Genomic DNA, 18,419 nt, shown 5'->3' on the forward strand with positions numbered 1-18,419 from the left:
TCTCAGTCAAAAGGTTTTTCATTGCAACATAAGAACATTTCATTCTGTGTTTGCACTGCGACATCACTCATACTGCAGTCTATTGTTATTCTCTCATATACACTGAGTGTACAAAATATTAAGAATACCATGACATAGACTGACCAGGTGAATCCAGGTGAACGCTATGATCCCTTATTGATGTAATTTGTTAAATCCACTTCAATCAGTGTAGATGAAGGGCAGGATACAATTTAAATGAGGATGTTTAAGCCTTGAGACAATTGAGACATGGATTGTGTATGTGCCATTCAGAGGGTGAATGGGCAAGACAAAAGGTGTGCCTTTGAACAGGGTGTGGTAGTTAGTGCCAGGCACACCGGTTTGTGTCAAAAACTGCAACGCTGCTGGGTTTTTCACACTCAACAGTTTCCGGTGTATCAAGAATGGATGGTGGACCAAAGGAAATCCAGGCATTTTGACAACTGTGGAAAGCATTGTAGTCAACATGGGCCAGCATCACTGTGAAACTCTTTTGACACCTCAGAGTCCATGCCCTGACGAATTGAGGCTGTTCTGAGGGCAAAGGGGGGGAGGTGCAACTCAATATTAGGATGTTGTCCTTAATGTTTTGTACACTCTGTGTATAATGTACCTTCAATGTCAATACCCTATACATTACAATGATGTGACTTTCCAAATTGTATTCCCTCATAAAATCTAAATTGGCAAAATGGAAATAAAACAGTTGTTTCGCTCATGCAAGCAGGTCCAAAAGATTCCCATAATGTCTCATCAATAATTGCAGTCTATAAAAGTACAGTAAAGTTCCATATTTGTGCATTCAGACATAATATTTGAACATTGTCTATCCCAACAGACCTGTCCTTCTATCAGAAAGATACTCTAGATGGTTGGGTAAACAGAAGAGATTCAACTGTGTGTGTGGTCTGCCCCAGCAACAGTGAGCCCCCTCCTCCTCCCATCCCTCCATACACACACTGTGACCCAACTGAAGCCGTCGATCAGGTCAGACCAGTGCCAAGCAACATCAATTAACCTGGGGGGGGGGGGGAATGCCAGGCAGTGTGTGTGAGCACCTACTTGCCTCAGGGAAGCAAGAATGGAAAACGAGCAGACACATTGAAGAGGCAGGAGGCACCGACTTGGGAGGGCAAATGAACGGATACTCAGAGCGATTAAATTCTTCCCATTTTTACAGCCTTACAGTTAACTACCTTCACAACCTGTGGTGTTTGATAAGTCACACCTTGCTCACACACATGTGAAGTGAAACTCATAGCTGTGGAGGCCCACAGTAATGTTTACATGGTGGCAGTGGAGAGTTGCAGTAGATGAGTCACACCGTGCTCATCTACTTCTTCCTCCTCCAGCCACAGAGAAAAGCAGAAAAGAGGAACCGTTTGCATAATTGGGCAGCAGGCAGGGGCAAACAGGCATTGTTGGTTCTGGACCTGTACAGCAAACAGGTGCATGTGTAACTAAAAACCCTCAGCCAATTTCACACACCTCCAGGGGATAGGTTCATTACAAAAATATAATCAAAATCAAATGGGATGCCATCAAATAATATCTCATGGGATCTGTTGGTTCAAGCATCATGCCAAGATAAAGTGATCAGAGGTTACGGTTGCAGGCTTCTGTACTGTCCGGCAGCACTGAGGGAGTGAGTGCGCACCTGCGTGTTTGAGGGTGTTGGTCATGTTATTTTGGGAAACAGGAAAGGGCTGCAGCAGGATCAGCCTGAAATTACAGTTGGATGATGCCACAACAGAAATATCACACAACAAATATTTTACAGAGACCCCTCAACCCTAGTGCTTCTGTCTCATGTATAGACACGTATAGAGATATACCTTAAACCATGTATAAACATACATAGACTGTAAGCTATACACATTCTCAAGCTGATTGATGTAAACACACTGCACAATACACACATACTTCAAATGACTCTATTGGGCCATAGATTACTGTTCTGAATCAATATGTTCACCTTATGAACAAGGCCTGATGTTGACATTTGTGCTGAGCATCTAGGTGCCCATCAAAGTCAGATTGGGGTGTGGTCTATCTGTCGGTCTGTTGTTACAAAGGGAGAACATGAGCTGTTTCTGCCTGTATGTCTGTCTCAACTCAGCACCCCAAAAATCCACACAGTGACTCATCTACTGTAACTCTCCACTGCCACCATGCGGTCAAACATTACTGCAGGCCATCATAGCTATGATCTCAACTTCACTTTGCCCAGCAACAGCCACACTGTGGAGTCTATATAAAAATCACCTCCAATGACAGGGCCCAGGAGAAAAATGAAAAACCTTAAAATTCTGTCATTCCCCCTGAGCTGCTCATATAAACTGTACCCAAAAACAGAAGGGTGACCCAAACTAAATCTCAATGTCTTGGAAAATAAATGATCCTCTTCCTTTGTGTTAGAAAACTAACAATAGTGTAGTCTTTCTACCTATAGCCATGTAGCTGGTGGCCCTTTAACCTGAGCAGGCCTCACTCCAGGCCTGTGTTAGACTGCCCTTCAGTTTGGGTCTGGAGTTATTCCTGAAGATGAAAAACTCCTGACCCTAAATCTTCATTGGGCAAGCATAATTTGGAGTCAATCTATAGTTGTGTATTTTTCTAACCAAGGGCTGAGATTTGTATGGACTTATTGAGACCCAGGCTGTTATGGCTGGTTTATAAATCTAACAGACACTGCCTGAAGTGAAACAGTCCCTGTGAAGTTACGTAAGCAGAGCGTCCACATCAAGGCCAGAAAGTAACATTCCATAAACCCTTCCAGGATAAACAGACAACAGCAAGTAAACAGGTTATAAAACCAGACATTTAAGTAAAACAAGCCAAATGGAGCCGCAAGAACTATAGTCCAAGAATATTTCCTATTTAATCTATCACATACGTACCAGGTTGATAGTAGAGACAACACTAAGAAAAGGACTCAAAACGTCTCGCAGTAGACACGTCTTGGGGTATTCTACAAAGATTTAAATAAATACTTGAGATTTATCTTCCTCGATGAGTCATTTGCATGTAACGTTCTCGGTCTCCTCAACATGCTCTTAATCTGTTTTGTACTGTGGCTTAAGTTGGTTCAGCTTCCTATTCAGAGACACTATATACACAAAAGTATGTGGACACCCTTTCAAATTAGTGTATTCGGCTATTTTAGACACACCGGTTGCTGACAGATGTATAATTTTTTTTTTTTTTAAATAGAGCACACTGCCATGCAATCTCCATAGACAAACAATGGCATTAGAAAGGCCTTACTGAAGTGCTCAGTGACTTTCAACGTGCCACCGTCATAAGACAACTGTAAGTGCGGTTATTGTGAAGTGGAAACGTGTAGGAGCACCAACGGCTCAGCCCCGAATTGGTAGGCCACACAAGCTCACAGAACAGGACCGCGGAGAGCTGAATCGCGTAGCGAGTAAAAATAGTCTGTCCTCGGTTTCAACACTCACTACAGATTTCCAAAGTGCACTAATGTACTACTAATGTTTAGCGATCAGGCCTGGCTCGCAGTCAGCGTTCCAATTAATCCCAAAGGCGTTCGATGGAGTTGCGGTCAGGGCTTTGTGCAGGCCAGTCAAGTTCTTCCTCACTAATGCTCGTGGCTGAACGGAAGCAAGCCACCCACTAGATGTTGGAACATTGCTGCGAAAGCCTTCCCAGAAGAGTAGAAGCTATTATGGCAGCAAGGGGGGGGGGGGGGGTCCAACTCCACATTAATGCCCATGATTTTGGAATAAGATGTTCAACAAGGTGTCCACATACTTTCGGTCATGGAATGTCACATCGCAATGAAATGACGATAGCTAAATCTTTCTTTCTGAACACTTCAAGGAAAACAATCAGAAACCAAATACATCTCAGGCATCTCTTATTCCAGAAAAAAATGCTATATCTTCTTTTATAAATAAACAAGTCATAACACCAGCCAAAAGAGGAGCTACACATGGCATACAGATCAGGAGAAACAACTAAATAATTACACTTAAATAAGACATTGTAAAGGCCTCAGAGAGTTAACATTGATAATCACAGTTAAATCATCCAATTCACATTGACCATACATCATATACATAGCAGAAGAGAAACAAGACATGAAACAGAATAGTTTAACCCCATTTCCTTCCCAGAGACACTTACAGTACATACATTACCATTGTTGTTTTGGACTATCATTCAGATTATCATAGTTTGATTACATGTTCATTTACAATGTCAAGTTACAGTAGGGAAATTGTTTTAAATGTCTTAATTTTACTGAAAGTAAAAAATAAATGTAAAAAAAAAGTTGCATTTAGATTATGTCTACCAATAAGTGAGTTTAACCCCAAATCTCTTACATTTAGTTATATACCAATTTCAGGACTCTTTTGCATTTCTTTCAGATGCACTACTCCTTCACCACTCTATTGGGGCACATGCCTGGGCAAGACGCAGGCTTAAGGTTCTGCATCTATTTCCCTAGTCATGTAGAAATGAATGCAGAAAAGCCATTTAAACAGGAGCACATTCTCATATGTAGACCTTCTACTCCATTCGGTGGTTTCTATCTCTCTGGGTCTTACATGTGTCTCTCACCATAGTCAGCAGGGATTGAACAGAAACAGAACATCCAAACTAAAGACAATTTAGTATTATTTTTCAGTCATACAAATTATTTTTTGGTACGTGTCAGGTCTTTTTTAAATATTTGTTTTTATACTAAATGTACAATATTAAGAAAATTGGATAAGTCACACCATCATGGACTCGACACAGTTATGTGGTCAGCTTAGTTCTGGTGCATCATGACAGTCACCAGTTATATTATCTTGACCTCTTATTCCCTCCCTAAGAGAGGGGACAGAGTAAGCTGAGAGATAGCGTGACATAATTCAGTCAACCCTAATGTCTAAGGGAGTCAAAGACATTGCCCTCATATCAAGTCTGATGAGTGGGTTTAATGAACGAGTGAATGACCATGCATGGTCCTAGCAGTTGTGGTGGCGGCTGAGCGGTCATCGGGGTCTCTTGCGCGTGACGAAGATAAGGACCCTGCGGATGGCGATGAGGCGGTCCTTGAGGGAGGGCATGGCCAGGATGGTGAGCTGGGCACGGTTGTCCAGAGGCAGCACAGCCAACAGCCACCAAGCCCACGCTGGACCACTGGGATTACTCTGGAGGGAGGGATAAATGCAGCCCATTCAATCCCTATATGGCATACAAGTGTGATTCTCACCAGGTGTGTGTGTGTGTGTGTGTGTGTGTAATGGTTAGGTTAGTGTCATACCTGTGGGTCAGGGTCCTTCCCGGGCAAGTGTCCAAAGTGGCTGATTATCTGGCTCTTCATGTTATCTTTGAGGGAGGTGAACCAGCCACTGGCCTGGTCGTACACAGAGACATAAAGCTTCTGCATCTCTGCTAGTTCCTGGCCCTCCACCTGACCACAAAATATATAATGCAGTTAGCACACAAAGTACACACACAATGGAACACACACGGTTGGGATGGAAGACTGAGGATCACATACACACTCCAATCATACACATATCAAACACACACACACAAAACTTACAAAAGTGAGGATATGAATATCTATCAAGATCTATCCAAATACCTCTAATGCACTCTTTGTATCCACATGCATGCAAAACCTTCCTCACACACAGCATTAGCCAGTACACACCAACACACACACCTTCTTATCCTCCAGGTACTCAATCTTGGCCGTGTTGTATCCGTCTCTCTGACCGTGGCTCAGCACTTTGAAGCGGGACACTCCAATGGTGTCGACCACGGACCTCCCATCGGGGAAGAACTTGACATCCCGGACCTCCAGCATGCAGCCATAGTCAGCGAAACCCTTCAACTCGTCAGCGATGCACATGCCAAACCGCTTGGTTCCGGTCTCCATGGAGCGGCGGATCATGAGGCGGTAGCATGGTTCGAAGACGTGCAGTGGACAGGGGATGGTGGGGAAGGCCATGGTGCACACAAAGATTGGTACTTCCTGGTTCAAGCTAGGGTGTAAGGAGGGATATGAGATTGGTCAGCAATTAGCTGAAAAAGCAGGACTGTTGAAGTGCAGTTAACTCACTGACGATGCTACTACGCGATTAATTTACCATAAAATCAATAGCTATGTAAAGTGATCAAATCTGTGTTTGTGTGCTAATGCGTTTGTGAGTGCGAGAGACTCACTTCGACAGTTCCTTCATCTCCTCCTCGTGGATCTTCTTCCTCTCCGCCAGCTCATCTCCAAGGTAACGCTGCAGCACCTCCTCCATCAGCAGCGTCTTGTTGTACCCTCTAGTGGCCAGATACTGGTATTATACAGAACACAGAGGAATAGGATGTTACATTCACATTCTACTGGATCATCCATGTCTTTGGTGAATTATCCTTTAAATTATATATTGTCCCAATATACTACTTCACTCTCTGTGTCGGAGGAAGCTTTGTGCTAACTTTTTTTGGTCACGCTAAACCATCCCTCAAGACACTCAAACACAGAACAGAGATTATATTGTATTACAGTCAGCCCTAAGCCATCATTTTTCATAATCACCAGGTCTGCCTTAAGCCATCTATCCACATATAGAGTACAGCTACTTCCTGTGTGTGTGTGTTTACCTCTGAGAGGTTCTCTTTGCAGAGAGGGCAATTGGGGTTGTGGTCCAGACAGCGCTCCAGACACTTGAGGCAGAAGGTGTGTCCACAGGGGGTGGTGACGGGCTCATAGAACAGCCTGGAGGAAACACAATAACATAGGCTTTATCAGTTGAAGTAATTGTCAGTATTGACTGAAAATCAAACACTGAGTGGCTAATCGTAAATGCATAATTGTGTGGTGGTTGGTGGTCCTCTTACCTCATACAGAGGGAGCACTCCATATCTCTACTGTCGAGCAGGTCTGCAGCCACTGTCCTCCTCCCAGGGGAAGCAGCAGGAGGTTGAGAGGAGGAATAGGCTTCATCTGGTCTGGGCAGTTTGGAGGGGGCGTTGAAGGCTGGGCTGTCCCCACTATGTCTCCTCTTGAGGCCTCCTGGGGGGGCAGGTAGGGCAGCAAGGACACTGGCCAGGCTCTTGGCGTCTTCTAGAGAACTCTTACTTGCAATAAACGCTGGGTCCTGGAGAGGAGAAGAATGGAGTTACTATGAGAAGTAGGTGTGTGGGGAGGTAAGTGTGTGTGTGTGCGCCGACCAGAGAAGAGCAGCCAGGCCTCTGTCGGGTGGTGAGGGGGTGTAGAGAGCTGAGCAGGGCGGGAGGCTTGAGGCGGCGAGTGGAGGGACCACCCTGTAGGGGATGTAGGGGAGTGGGCTGACCGTCCTTTTCAAACGCTGACGAGAACAGCTCACTAAGCAGCTACAGAAACACACACTGTCAGTCAACACGCTCATACAATGTCATAGCATTCATAAGTAGCCAGAGTTTAAAAGGGAATATGGTGGAAATACAGGACAATGGCTCAAACTGGACAGACTGTCTTGACATAGTTACAGACCTAGTGGTGGAAAAAGTACCCAATTGTCATACTTGAGTAAAAGTAAAGATACCTTAATAGAAAATGACTCAAGTAGAAGTGAAAGTCACCCAGTAAATTACTACTTGAGTAAAAGTATTTGGTTTTAAATATACTTAAGTATCAAAGTAAAACGTAATATACAAATGAAGCATGTGCGTTTAGTGAGTCCGCCAGATTAAAGGCAGTAGGGTATGTTAATAAGTGTGTGAATTGGACCATTTTCCTGTCCTGCTACGCATTCAAAATGTAATGAGTACTTTTGGGTTTTAGGGAAAATGTAGTGAAGTAAAAGTTTTAAAAAATATATAAATAGAGTACAGATACCACAAAAAACGACTTAAGTAGTATTTTTACTTTACACCACCGGACAGTACATATTGCAGTGTATTTGTAACAGCAGTGGAGCTACTAAAACAGGCCACAGTGACAGCAGGGGATAGGCCTGGAATAGCTCCCCAGCTAAGACAGCTGGAATGGGGGCATTGCGTCATCACCTAGTGTGGAGCGGCGCAGGATTTAAAACAAAACTAATCCGGTCTGGTAAGCATAGAGACAGATTTACACTGTCATATCGTACATAGTAATACTGCATTTTTATATAATTGATATGTGACATTAAGGGGCAAGTAAAAGGACAAAAGTTTTTTTTAACTTGTGTATTACCTTCTGAGCTTCCAGCTTCACCGTCATCCAATCAGGCTTGAGCGCTACACACATGAAGTACTCTTTTAAGGCCTCATCATTGTAGTTGGCTTTACTCAGGGCTGAGGCCTTGATGTAGTGGGCCTGGGAAAAAACACAGACAAGAGGGTGTTTTGAGTAGGGAAACACCAAAGTGAGTAGGAAATATTATGATGGCATTTCAACTATACCTCTAAAGTACACTGCTCAAAAAAATAAAGGGAACACTTAAACACAATGTAACTCCAAGTTAATCACACTTCTGTGAAATCAAACTGTCCACTTAGGAAGCAACACTGATTGACAAAAAATTGCACATGCTGTTGTGCAAATGGAATAGACAACAGGTGAAAATTATAGGCAATTAGCAAGACACCCCCAATAAAGGAGTGGTTCTGCAGGTGGTGACCACAGACCACTTCTCAGTTCCTATGCTTCCTGGCTGAAGAGGACTGGCCATCCCACATATGCTCTCTCTAATTCTCTCTTTCTTTCTCTCTCTCGGAGGATCTGAGCCCTAGGACCATGCCCCAGGAATACCTGACATGATGACTCCTTGCTGTCCCCAGTCCACCTGACTGTGCTGCTGCTCCAGTTTCAACTGTTCTGCCTTATTATTATTCGACCATGCTGGTCATTTATGAACATTTGAACATCTTGACCATGTTTTGTTATAATCTCCACCCGGCACAGCCAGAAGAGGACTGGCCACCCCACATAGCCTGGTTCCTCTCTAGGTTTCTTCCTAGGTTTTGGCCTTTCTAGGGAGTTTTTCCTAGCCACCGTGCTTCTACACCTGCATTGCTTGCTGTTTGGGGTTTTAGGCTGGGTTTCTGTACAGCACTTTGAGATATCAGCTGATGTACGAAGGGCTATATAAATAAATTTGATTTGATGTTTTGGTCACTTTTGAATGCTGCCGGTGCTTTCACTCTAGTGGTAGCATGAGACGGAGTAGTGCAGCTCATTCAGGATGGCACATCAATGCGAGCTGTGGCAAGAAGGTTTGCTGTGTCTGTCAGCGTAGTGTCCAGAGCATGGAGGCGCTACCAGGAGACAGGCCAGTACATCAGGAGACGTGGAGGAGGCCGTAGGAGGGCAACAACCCAGCAGCAGGACCGCTACCTCCGCCTTTGTGCAAGGAGGAGCAGTCGGAGCACTACCAGAGCCCTGCAAAATGATCTCCAGCAGGCCACAAATGTGCATGTGTCTGCTCAAACAGTCAGAAACAGACTCCATGAGGGCCCGACGTCCACAGGTGGGGATTGTGCTTACAGCCCAACACCGTGCAGGACGTTTGGCATTTGCCAGAGAACACCAAGATTGGCAAATTCGCCACAGGCGCCCTGTGCTCTTCACAGATGAAAGCACGTTCACACTGAGCACGTGACAGACGTGACAGTCTGGAGACGCCGTGGAGAACGTTCTGCCGCCTGCAACATCCTCCAGCATGACCGGTTTGGCGGTGGGTCAGTCATGGTGTGGGGTGGCATTTCTTTGGGGGGCCGCACAGCCCTCCATGTGCTCGCCAGAGGTAGCCTGACTGCCATTAGGTACCGAGATGAGATCCTCAGACCCCTTGTGAGACCATATGCTGGTGCGGTTGGCCCTGGGTTCCTCCTTATGCAAGACAATGCTAGACCTCATGTGGCTAGAGTGTGTCAGCAGTTCCTGCAAGAGGAAGGCATTGATGCTATGGACTGGCCCGCCCGTTCCCCAGATCTGAATCCAATTGAGCACATCTGGAACATCATGTCTCGCTCCATCCACCAACAGACTGTCGCTCCATCCACCACAGACTGTCCAGGAGTCGGCAGATGCTTTAGTCCAGGTCTGGGAGGAGATCCCTCAGGAGACCATCCGCCACCTCATCAGGAGCATGCCCAGATGTTGTAGGGAGGTCATACAGGCACGTGGAGGCCACACACACTACTGAGCCTCATTTTGACTTGTTTTAAGAACATTACATCAAAGTTGGATCAGCCTGTAGTGTGGTTTTCCACTTTAATTTTGAGTGTGACTCCAAATCCAGACCTCCATGGGTTGATACATTTGATTTCCATTGATAATTGTGTGATTTTGTTGTCAGCACATTCAACTATGTAAAGAAAAAAGTATTTAATAAGAATATTTCATTCATTCAGATCTAGGATATGTTATTTTAGTGTTCCTTTTATTTTTTTGAGCAGTGTATATTCAAAACACTGATCATCTATAATCTGAATATTGTTTCAGTGAGCGCCCTAAACGACCTAAGAGAGAGAACCATTTAAAAACAGAGGAAACATGGGAATATAAAGGTCATTCTTGTCATAACCCCTCGGTTATATTTCCAGGGGCTCTTCAACCTGGTAAGCTCTTCCCTATTGACACTAGTGCCTGGTTTTCAGGTCTATATGATCTATTTTGCATGTGTATCAGCTGCTATAATTTGCATATTAACATACACAAGCTTGTAGCATCCAACCTCACTTACGAACAGACTTGGCAGCATCCGATAATACTTTCACACATACACTATACATGCTCAGGACTGTATGTATTGGGTGCAGACTGGGTCAGACTGTGGTTGTGGAGATGTGATGGGTAGTTCATGACACGACTAGAGACAGGTTAAGCCAAGGCCCAGATATTCAGACACCATCTTGTGGTCTAGGTCTATACTCTACTGGGTTAGGTAGATTGAGTTACATATCAATTTCTCTCACCTTTGGACAGAGAGGTTTGAGTCTGCACAAGCTCTCTGCGTCCTGGATGGCCTGGCTGTAGTTCCTACTGTCCATGTGCAGCTCAGCACGCTGTCCCAGTAGCCTACCTATAGATGGCGCTGTAGAACAGAGAGAACACAGGAAGAATGACAACATTTCATTTTACACCTTTCCACACAGGTACAATGTTGTCAGTGTATACAAGACCACAAAGAACAGTATCAGGTACTATGCAACAATATGTCAACTTATTTAATGTGTCTTTTCTACAGAAATGTAATTCGACATTGGATGTTATTCACCCCACACAGTACGAGTAGGGAACACTGGACCAAACCGGAGCATTTCCCTTGAATCAAAATACTGCACCATAGTCGACCATGCAGTCTGTGCCAGGAATAGGTCTACAATGACATGCAACAACCTTCTGGCTAGTGGCGAGGGAAGGGGAGAGAAGAGAGGGTCAACATTCTATTCCTGATGAATGATTCTGTCCTGTGTGGCTCAGTTGGTAGAGCATGGCGTTTGCACACTACTATAAGCAACTCTGGATACGAACATCTGGTAAATTACTCAAATGTAAAAAGTTGAGGCCTCCCGAGTAGCGTGGCGGTCTAAGGCGTCACTACACACCCAGGTTCGATCCCAGGCTGTGTCCCATAGAGTGGCACACAATTGGCCCAGCGTCATCCGGGTTAGGGGATGTCCTTGGCCCATCGCACTCTAGCAACTCCTTGTGGTGGGCCGGGCGCCTGCAGGCTGACTTCAGTCGTCAGTTGAACGGTGTTTCCTCCGACACATTGGTGCAGCTGGCTTCCGTGTTAAGCAGGCGGGTGGTAAGAAGCGCAGTTTGGTGGGTCATGTTTTGGAGGACGCATGACTCAACCTTAGCCTCTCCCAAGCTCGTTGGGGAGTTTCAGCGATGAGACAAGATTGTAATTGGATACCACGAAATTGGGGAGAAAAAAAACGGTATTTTAACATGTAAAAGTTTATGAATCTTTGGCTCAGTGGATGATATGCCGCCTCTGTGGGTAAAAACAGTCTGCGTCACCCCCCCTCCTGACTTAAATAAGCAGGTCAGTAGCTGACATTAAAGCAAAAAGAATGGGGTCAGTCAGAGCTTCTGTGCTATGCTGTTGCGCTGGCCTCTACTGAAGCACCAAAGGGCCTCTGACGCTGGCTCGCTCTCATTCCTGACTATGCCTAAAAGCTCTCTCTGTAGTAAGGGTCAGCACAGGAGTTTTTTCTAGGGAGTTAGGCTAATTACGGGCCCAAGTTTATCCTGGTAAAACTCAGGTCACAAGGTTGGGGAAAACAACTCCTGGCCATCTATATGGAGTGAACTGTCCAGGGCTGACCTGGTGTTTCAACTTTAAATCAAATAAAATTTTATTGGTCACATACACATGGTTAGCAGATGTTAATGCGAGTGTAGCGAAATGCTTGTGCTTCTAGTTCCGACTATGCAGTAAAATCTAACAAGTAGACTTTAGGAGTGACCTGCATGCCTGCATCTTGCCTAAAATGAGAAACACGTGGAGCATGTTGGAGAAAATAAAACTAACTGGGGCCTGTCTGTGGTAAATACTGTTTTTCATTCAAAAGGGGAGTGAATTTGAAAACCTAAATGAATAATACCTTAACATACCTTAGGAATAATAAAAAATAGTAGTGGACTACCCTTTAATTTAAAATGTAGTGTCTTTTAGAGAGAAGGGTAATGCATTAATTGTCATGGTAAAGCTTTCATAAGAGTCCAACTTACATCAGGAGTTGCAAAAGAGGACTTGTTTTTACTGGGTGATACCACTCGAGGAAATACAAGCAACTTATTCCACCATTTGAAACACAGGTATGTAATACAGCGTGACGGATGAATGCCGAAAACTTAGGAAGGAGGCCAACAAGCACCATCACAAGAGAAAACAAAGCCCAGGCAAGAATCCATTACGGAATTGTTTGCACACACACAACTCCATATGCAACACAATCTCACCAATGGAATGAAATAACAGATGCCATAACGTACAACATTGCATTTTGATTGTGTTTGGAGCAAATAAATGCAACAATTACCAAATGCCAATATACTAATGGACTTGTACATGGTTTGAAATACGGTTACATTTAAAAATCAGCAATAAATGCAAAACTAAATGAATGTTTAAAAAAATAGGTCTCTTTTGTAGCAGCATTATATCATCTTAGAAATCATATGCTGGATCACCTGCTAAGCAAATAACTTTCTTTGACCTGGTGTAAAAAGGGCGCTAATGGAGAGTAACTGTAATCTTGCTAAAACCAGCCTCTCTACGTCCTTGCAGCTGGCTGTGTAGAAACGTGGGTCGTGTGTCTGCCAGGCTAGCATACATGCTGACCACACTGCCCGTGTTGCTAAATAAATTTACACATACATGTTATTCAATAATTTCATCCAAACTGCTAGAGAGCGTATGCGTAGCCAGGCGCAAAAATAGAACGTGGTTCCATTTGACGCCCTGAAAGTCCCACCTCTCCCATCTCCTTATTGTTTTTTTGGAGCATATACCCACGTGGGTGATTGAAAGATGAACTGAAGTACACATTCCTGTCAAAGTTGGTTGCCAACCACCATATAAAGTCCACAGAATAATAAGACTGAAGGACGAGAGATTACTATAAACTAATGAGGTTTCCCCTTTTATCTGAGGATTAATTGTTGGAGTAGAAAACACACAATTGTGTGTGACTCAAAATGGGTGAAAATTCTACAAAAGATCCAGAAAAAAAGGACCTTGTGCATTTCAGGTAAAATAACAACCCAATGTTTATACCCAAAGACAAATTAGCTACCAACAGCAAGCTAGCTTGCTAAATGTTTCAGAGACCATGTTGCCTAAGGCAGGTTGACATTTATTGTCATGAATCTTGCTCTGGAGGCAGAGCAATTTTCACTAGATGGGCCAGCTGCTAAATCAAAATTAGCTATATCATAGAAATTCTAGAAAAAAACTATTTGCTTTTTGGCTTTAAAAAGGTGCAAAATGTTAGCTAGTGACCATTCTGCAGAGCTGCCTCCAGGTCAAGATTCATGACAAATGCCAACATGCTTACATCCAATAATGTAATATGTCCCAATAAAATGCCTACTTATTCTACATAGCCAGTGAGGAAAAGACAACACGTAGTCCAGTCATTTTAAATTGAACAGCATAACCAGTGTGAATATTATTAAATAAATCCATGGGCTATGTGACTCAGAAGAAGTAGAATGTGGGTTTGGCAATAAGGGGGGGGGGGGGGGGGGGGGGGGGGGGGGGGGGCTACTGGGTTTAAGAAAGGATTTCTTCGAGAACTGAAATGGGTACAGTGTCACCCACTATCGGTGACACAATGTAACCTTTATTTAACTAGGCAAGTCACAATGCGGAGTAGTGAAAAGTAGGTAATCTAGACTCCCAGATATTTGGTTTTAAATAGGTAAAAGGGAAACATAAAATACACAATCTGTTCTAAAACATATGAATTCGACAATTGCTTAGTCAAACTCACTGTAAATGTTACATTATCTTACCCAGTTCTACGGCTTTGTTGTATTTGTCCAGGGCATCAGTGTAATCGTGCTTCTTTCGTGAGCCCTCACCTTCTATCCAATGTCTCCTGGCTTTACTTTCAGAGTCGAAACATTTATCCAACAAACTACTGAGAATGACGTTTACTCTAAACCCAATGGACAGGATCTGTCCGTCTTTTTTGTTCAGTTTATGTTTGCATTGTATGCAGTCTTTGACAGTTTCTTCTTCTAAACAATGTTTGCAAAACGTATGGCCGCACTCCAATGTGGTTGGTTCTGACAGTAAACACCTACAAAGGCGGCATGAAAACAAGTCCAAGGGTTCTTCCTCAAACGTCCCATCGGCCTCAACCACATCGTGTCCATTCCCACTATTATGACAACTCGTTGCCTTCGAATTAATGTTTAACGTTAGCTCCTTCTCGCGAAGAGTCCGTGCTATGTTTTCAACCAGAAGCTGCAATTCGCCTGGCCGAAGTTCGCCAATGTTGGCCGCGGTGCAGTACGAGTCAAGCGCCTCTGCTATCCGCCCGGTCTGGGCCAAAGCGTCAGCTTTGCGCAAACAGAGGCCCCGGTCTGGATGCTGGAGGTCCGCCAGCTGAGAACTATAGATCTCCGCAGCAAGGTCGTAGTCACCTGCCCGGTTTGCTTCCTCTGCCACCTCGAGCATTTCAGGGCATATACCCGCTGCTCCAGGGTCGTATACCGGGTGGACAAACTGCGCCGACTGGTGAGATTGGATTACCGTCTCCATGTTCATCTTGGAATATTACACATAGCAAACTGTGTTCAAAAACACTCCTTCTCACAAAACGTCGTCAGACTAACGTTATAAGGGTACATGTGCCATCGTGAAAGACTCCTGTCGTCTTCCAAGAGAAGAGCTGGTTAGGCCTCATTACACGACAGCCGAATAGAATACGCACCAGTCATTTGCTAAAATGTCAAATTAGTTTATGTAGACTTCCCGTTTTTCAAACCCGATATATTCGGACTCTGTGTTACAGCACTGTAATGCCTATTTACCTACCCAGCTTTGCTGAATAAACCAGTTCAGTAATTCACGAACTGAGGAAGTAACGTTAAACGTCGAGTCAATCCTCTTGTTTGGCTGACAACGGCATAACGCCTCCCCAAATAACAGCAAGTAACGCTAGGTATGTACTTCTAGTCAGCTAAACATTGTTGGCAACTCAAATCCTTCATCGGAGGTTGGCAGGCTTTAAGTCATTAAAGGCAAAAGGACGGTTTCCTGGGAGTAACGTTCTGTGGAGCAAAGTTCCGAGTGCAATTTCACGTTACCTGTTTTTATGTAAGACCCGAAACAACCCAATTAATTTCCCTAGCTGGCTAACCTCTCGCGCTCACTGTTGCTGGAAAGCTTAGTTAGTTTCTCTGCCCGGGTCTTGACATTCAAACTTTTATTGTTCGGTTATAACAATTGATGCCAAAATACTATTAAAATGAAAGTATCTGGTCCTCGCCGTACTCCATAGTGTTGCTCAGTTAGCGACTTCAAATTCAGCTATGATGGTTCGCCGAACGAAGCACGTGACGGTAAGTGTGAAATGTTATTGGTCCATTAAATGGCTCACTTGTATAACATATCAACATTGCATAACTCCCACTTAACACTTAACGTCAGTGTAGATCGCCGGGCACTCAGTTCATGTAACAACCTGACATTTATCATCGTTACACTATGTTTTAGAGAAATATATCTGACTAGAGAGACTATCCAGGTATGGTAATAGACTACCTAGACCTAGTTGTTTCATCTTCATTAGAATTGCACTGGTTATATCACTGTTCTGAGGGGGAGGGGTGCATTGTTTTATGTAATCCTTTATATAAGAAGCAGAGCTAGAATTACCCTTACATTTGTTTGAGAACACTGCCAAAACGTAATTGCAGTGATTTAAAAGACACAGAAAACAGCTAAAGGTTATTGCTTTAGATAAAGAAAATGATGTCCAAAAGGATATACAGTACCTCTCAAATGTAATTTAGGCAGCAGGCTATTTGTATACTATAAATAATCTGTTGAATAATTTGTGCAATCTATTTTGTTGTGGTTCAAAAAAGCTTTGTCATTCTTATACTCTTAGCATATGGATTTGTATTATTATTTTTTTTTCAATGTCTATCATACTGAGTGTAGTCCTATCCTTTGAAAATGTGGGTAGAATTACGGGTGGATGTCAGAACATTTAGCCATTGTCAAAACATAAACTTTAGCCATTATTCAATATGATAAATATGATGACAAGAATATGTCCACTTCAGGTAGCAGGCTACTACTAAGTAGCTACAAATAAGAACACAAATCATCATATCTCAGAGTCAATGTGTAATTGCTGTGGATGACTCTCCCTAACTATCTCTTCCTCTCTCCAACTCTCAGCCAGGTAACAATGTGTATGTAATTTCAAAGTTGCATAAGGATGACCTCAGCTTTTATGATGACTCACATCTCCCAACATTTCACACACTTATGATGCTGCTGCTCTACCAATCTTAATGAGGGGATGGTCTAAACTTAACAAAGAAAATAGACATTTGAACATTAACAATCACAGGGAAGATAAATCCTTTATCTTTAAGAAAACATGTTTTATTTTAAGGTTACAAGACACAGATGTTGCACACCTCAGGGTAAACTCATTACTTCTCTCATTTTGTATGACCTGTCTAGTCTATGACATAACCCATCCGTCATAGGAAGGAACACAGTGTTCCCTGTTAAGGAGATCTATTGCTCACGTCTGATTAAATACTTAGGGTTATTTTCATGTTATGCACTGCATAACAATGTATAACAGTTTTATAACAGGGCACACAAACTCAGGCAAAAGCAGAACAGGGCCTTATGGTCTCCTCTGGTCAGTATGCATGCAGAAGTCAGAGAGGTGAAGGAAAGCCCAAACCTCCGCTACAAGAACCATTTAATCCCCGTAGCACAATAATCCAGGGCCAACCTGAGATTCTGGTTAAGAAGAGTAGTCCGTAGGTTTCCCCTAAGGAAGAAACTCACTATTATATGCGTTTCACCACATTCATCACAGTTAAGTAATGAGTATTTACACAGTATCTCATGAGTCACCATGACTACTGTAGTAATGTTATAAAATGCTGACATAAGAGTTAGATTTCATAATAGTTGGCATAAAATAATGCCAAGAGGTGCTGAACTTGTTTGAGCAAAATGGCAGATTTGAGCCAGTAATACAGTTGGGGTTATTGACCATATCATTTACTGGTATTTGGAGACCACAAACACAGAACAGGTTTTGACATTATCAGGATAATGTAGGATGTTTATGCCTACACTCTTAGGGGGGGAAAAGGTGCTATCTAGAACCTAAAAGGGTTATTTGGCTGTCCCAATAAGATAGCCATTTGAATAAACCCTTTTTGGTTCCAGGTAGAACGAACCCAAATAAATTATACCTGGAACCAAAAAGGATTCTCCTATGGGGACAGCCGAAAAACCCCTTTGTAGCCATTTTTTCAAAGTATTAAGAAAAAAGAAAAAATACATTTGGGAAAAGTCCCAGGTGCCACTTACCTCGAATTAAAAAACAATCTGGAGCATCAGACAGGAAAGTTGTTCGCTTGGCATACCTGTTTGGGTAAAACAGTGATAATGCAATACTGACTAATTTGCCCTTCCCTAACACTTTATGCAAGGTTCATCACCTATGTTGTGTGGATGCCGTATTATACTGTATATATTAGATTTATATAGCGCTTTTCTACCAACTGAGGTACTCAAAGCACTTTACATAGTACCTTCAATGTGCACTACCAACCTGGGTGATGCATGGCGACCATTTTTGTGACACAACGCTCATCACCCATCAGGTGAGGAGTGATATGCCAATTAGAAATGAGGGGAAGGATTAGGTGGCCTTGATGGAATGGGGCTAGGTTGGGAATT

At 43.3% G+C, this 18,419-nt stretch overlaps 1 protein-coding gene across 1 annotated transcript; it reads right to left on the bottom strand.

Annotated features, from left to right (window-relative positions):
• Positions 1–3,884: 3,884 nt before the first annotated feature.
• On the bottom strand, positions 3,885–16,002 carry LOC139402270 (LON peptidase N-terminal domain and RING finger protein 2-like). The gene is made up of 10 exons (XM_071146371.1): positions 14,480–16,002; positions 10,924–11,042; positions 8,198–8,320; positions 7,213–7,374; positions 6,880–7,139; positions 6,643–6,757; positions 6,211–6,332; positions 5,708–6,029; positions 5,300–5,449; positions 3,885–5,186 (listed from the first exon to the last, which is right to left on the bottom strand). The coding sequence occupies exons 1-10, from the start codon at positions 15,237–15,239 to the stop codon at positions 5,028–5,030; spliced, it is 2,292 nt and encodes a 763-aa protein (XP_071002472.1). The 5' UTR covers positions 15,240–16,002; the 3' UTR covers positions 3,885–5,027.
• Between the last annotated feature and the right edge of the window lie 2,417 nt (positions 16,003–18,419).

This window comes from Oncorhynchus clarkii, chromosome 3 (assembly GCF_045791955.1).
Source record: "Oncorhynchus clarkii lewisi isolate Uvic-CL-2024 chromosome 3, UVic_Ocla_1.0, whole genome shotgun sequence".
Taxonomy (NCBI): domain Eukaryota; kingdom Metazoa; phylum Chordata; class Actinopteri; order Salmoniformes; family Salmonidae; genus Oncorhynchus; species Oncorhynchus clarkii.

What these genes read in the sequence shown, in the direction of transcription:
- LOC139402270 (XM_071146371.1), bottom strand. Translation starts at nt 15,239, where the DNA reads ATGAACATGGAGACGGTAATCCAATCTCACCAGTCGGCGCAGTTTGTC. An exon ending in GCAAAGAGAACCTCTCAGAG is followed by an intron (nt 6,333 to 6,642) that starts GTAAACACACAC and finishes GTATAATACCAG; the next exon opens with TATCTGGCCACTAGAGGGTA. An exon ending in GAGATGAAGGAACTGTCGAA is followed by an intron (nt 6,030 to 6,210) that starts GTGAGTCTCTCG and finishes CTTACACCCTAG; the next exon opens with CTTGAACCAGGAAGTACCAA.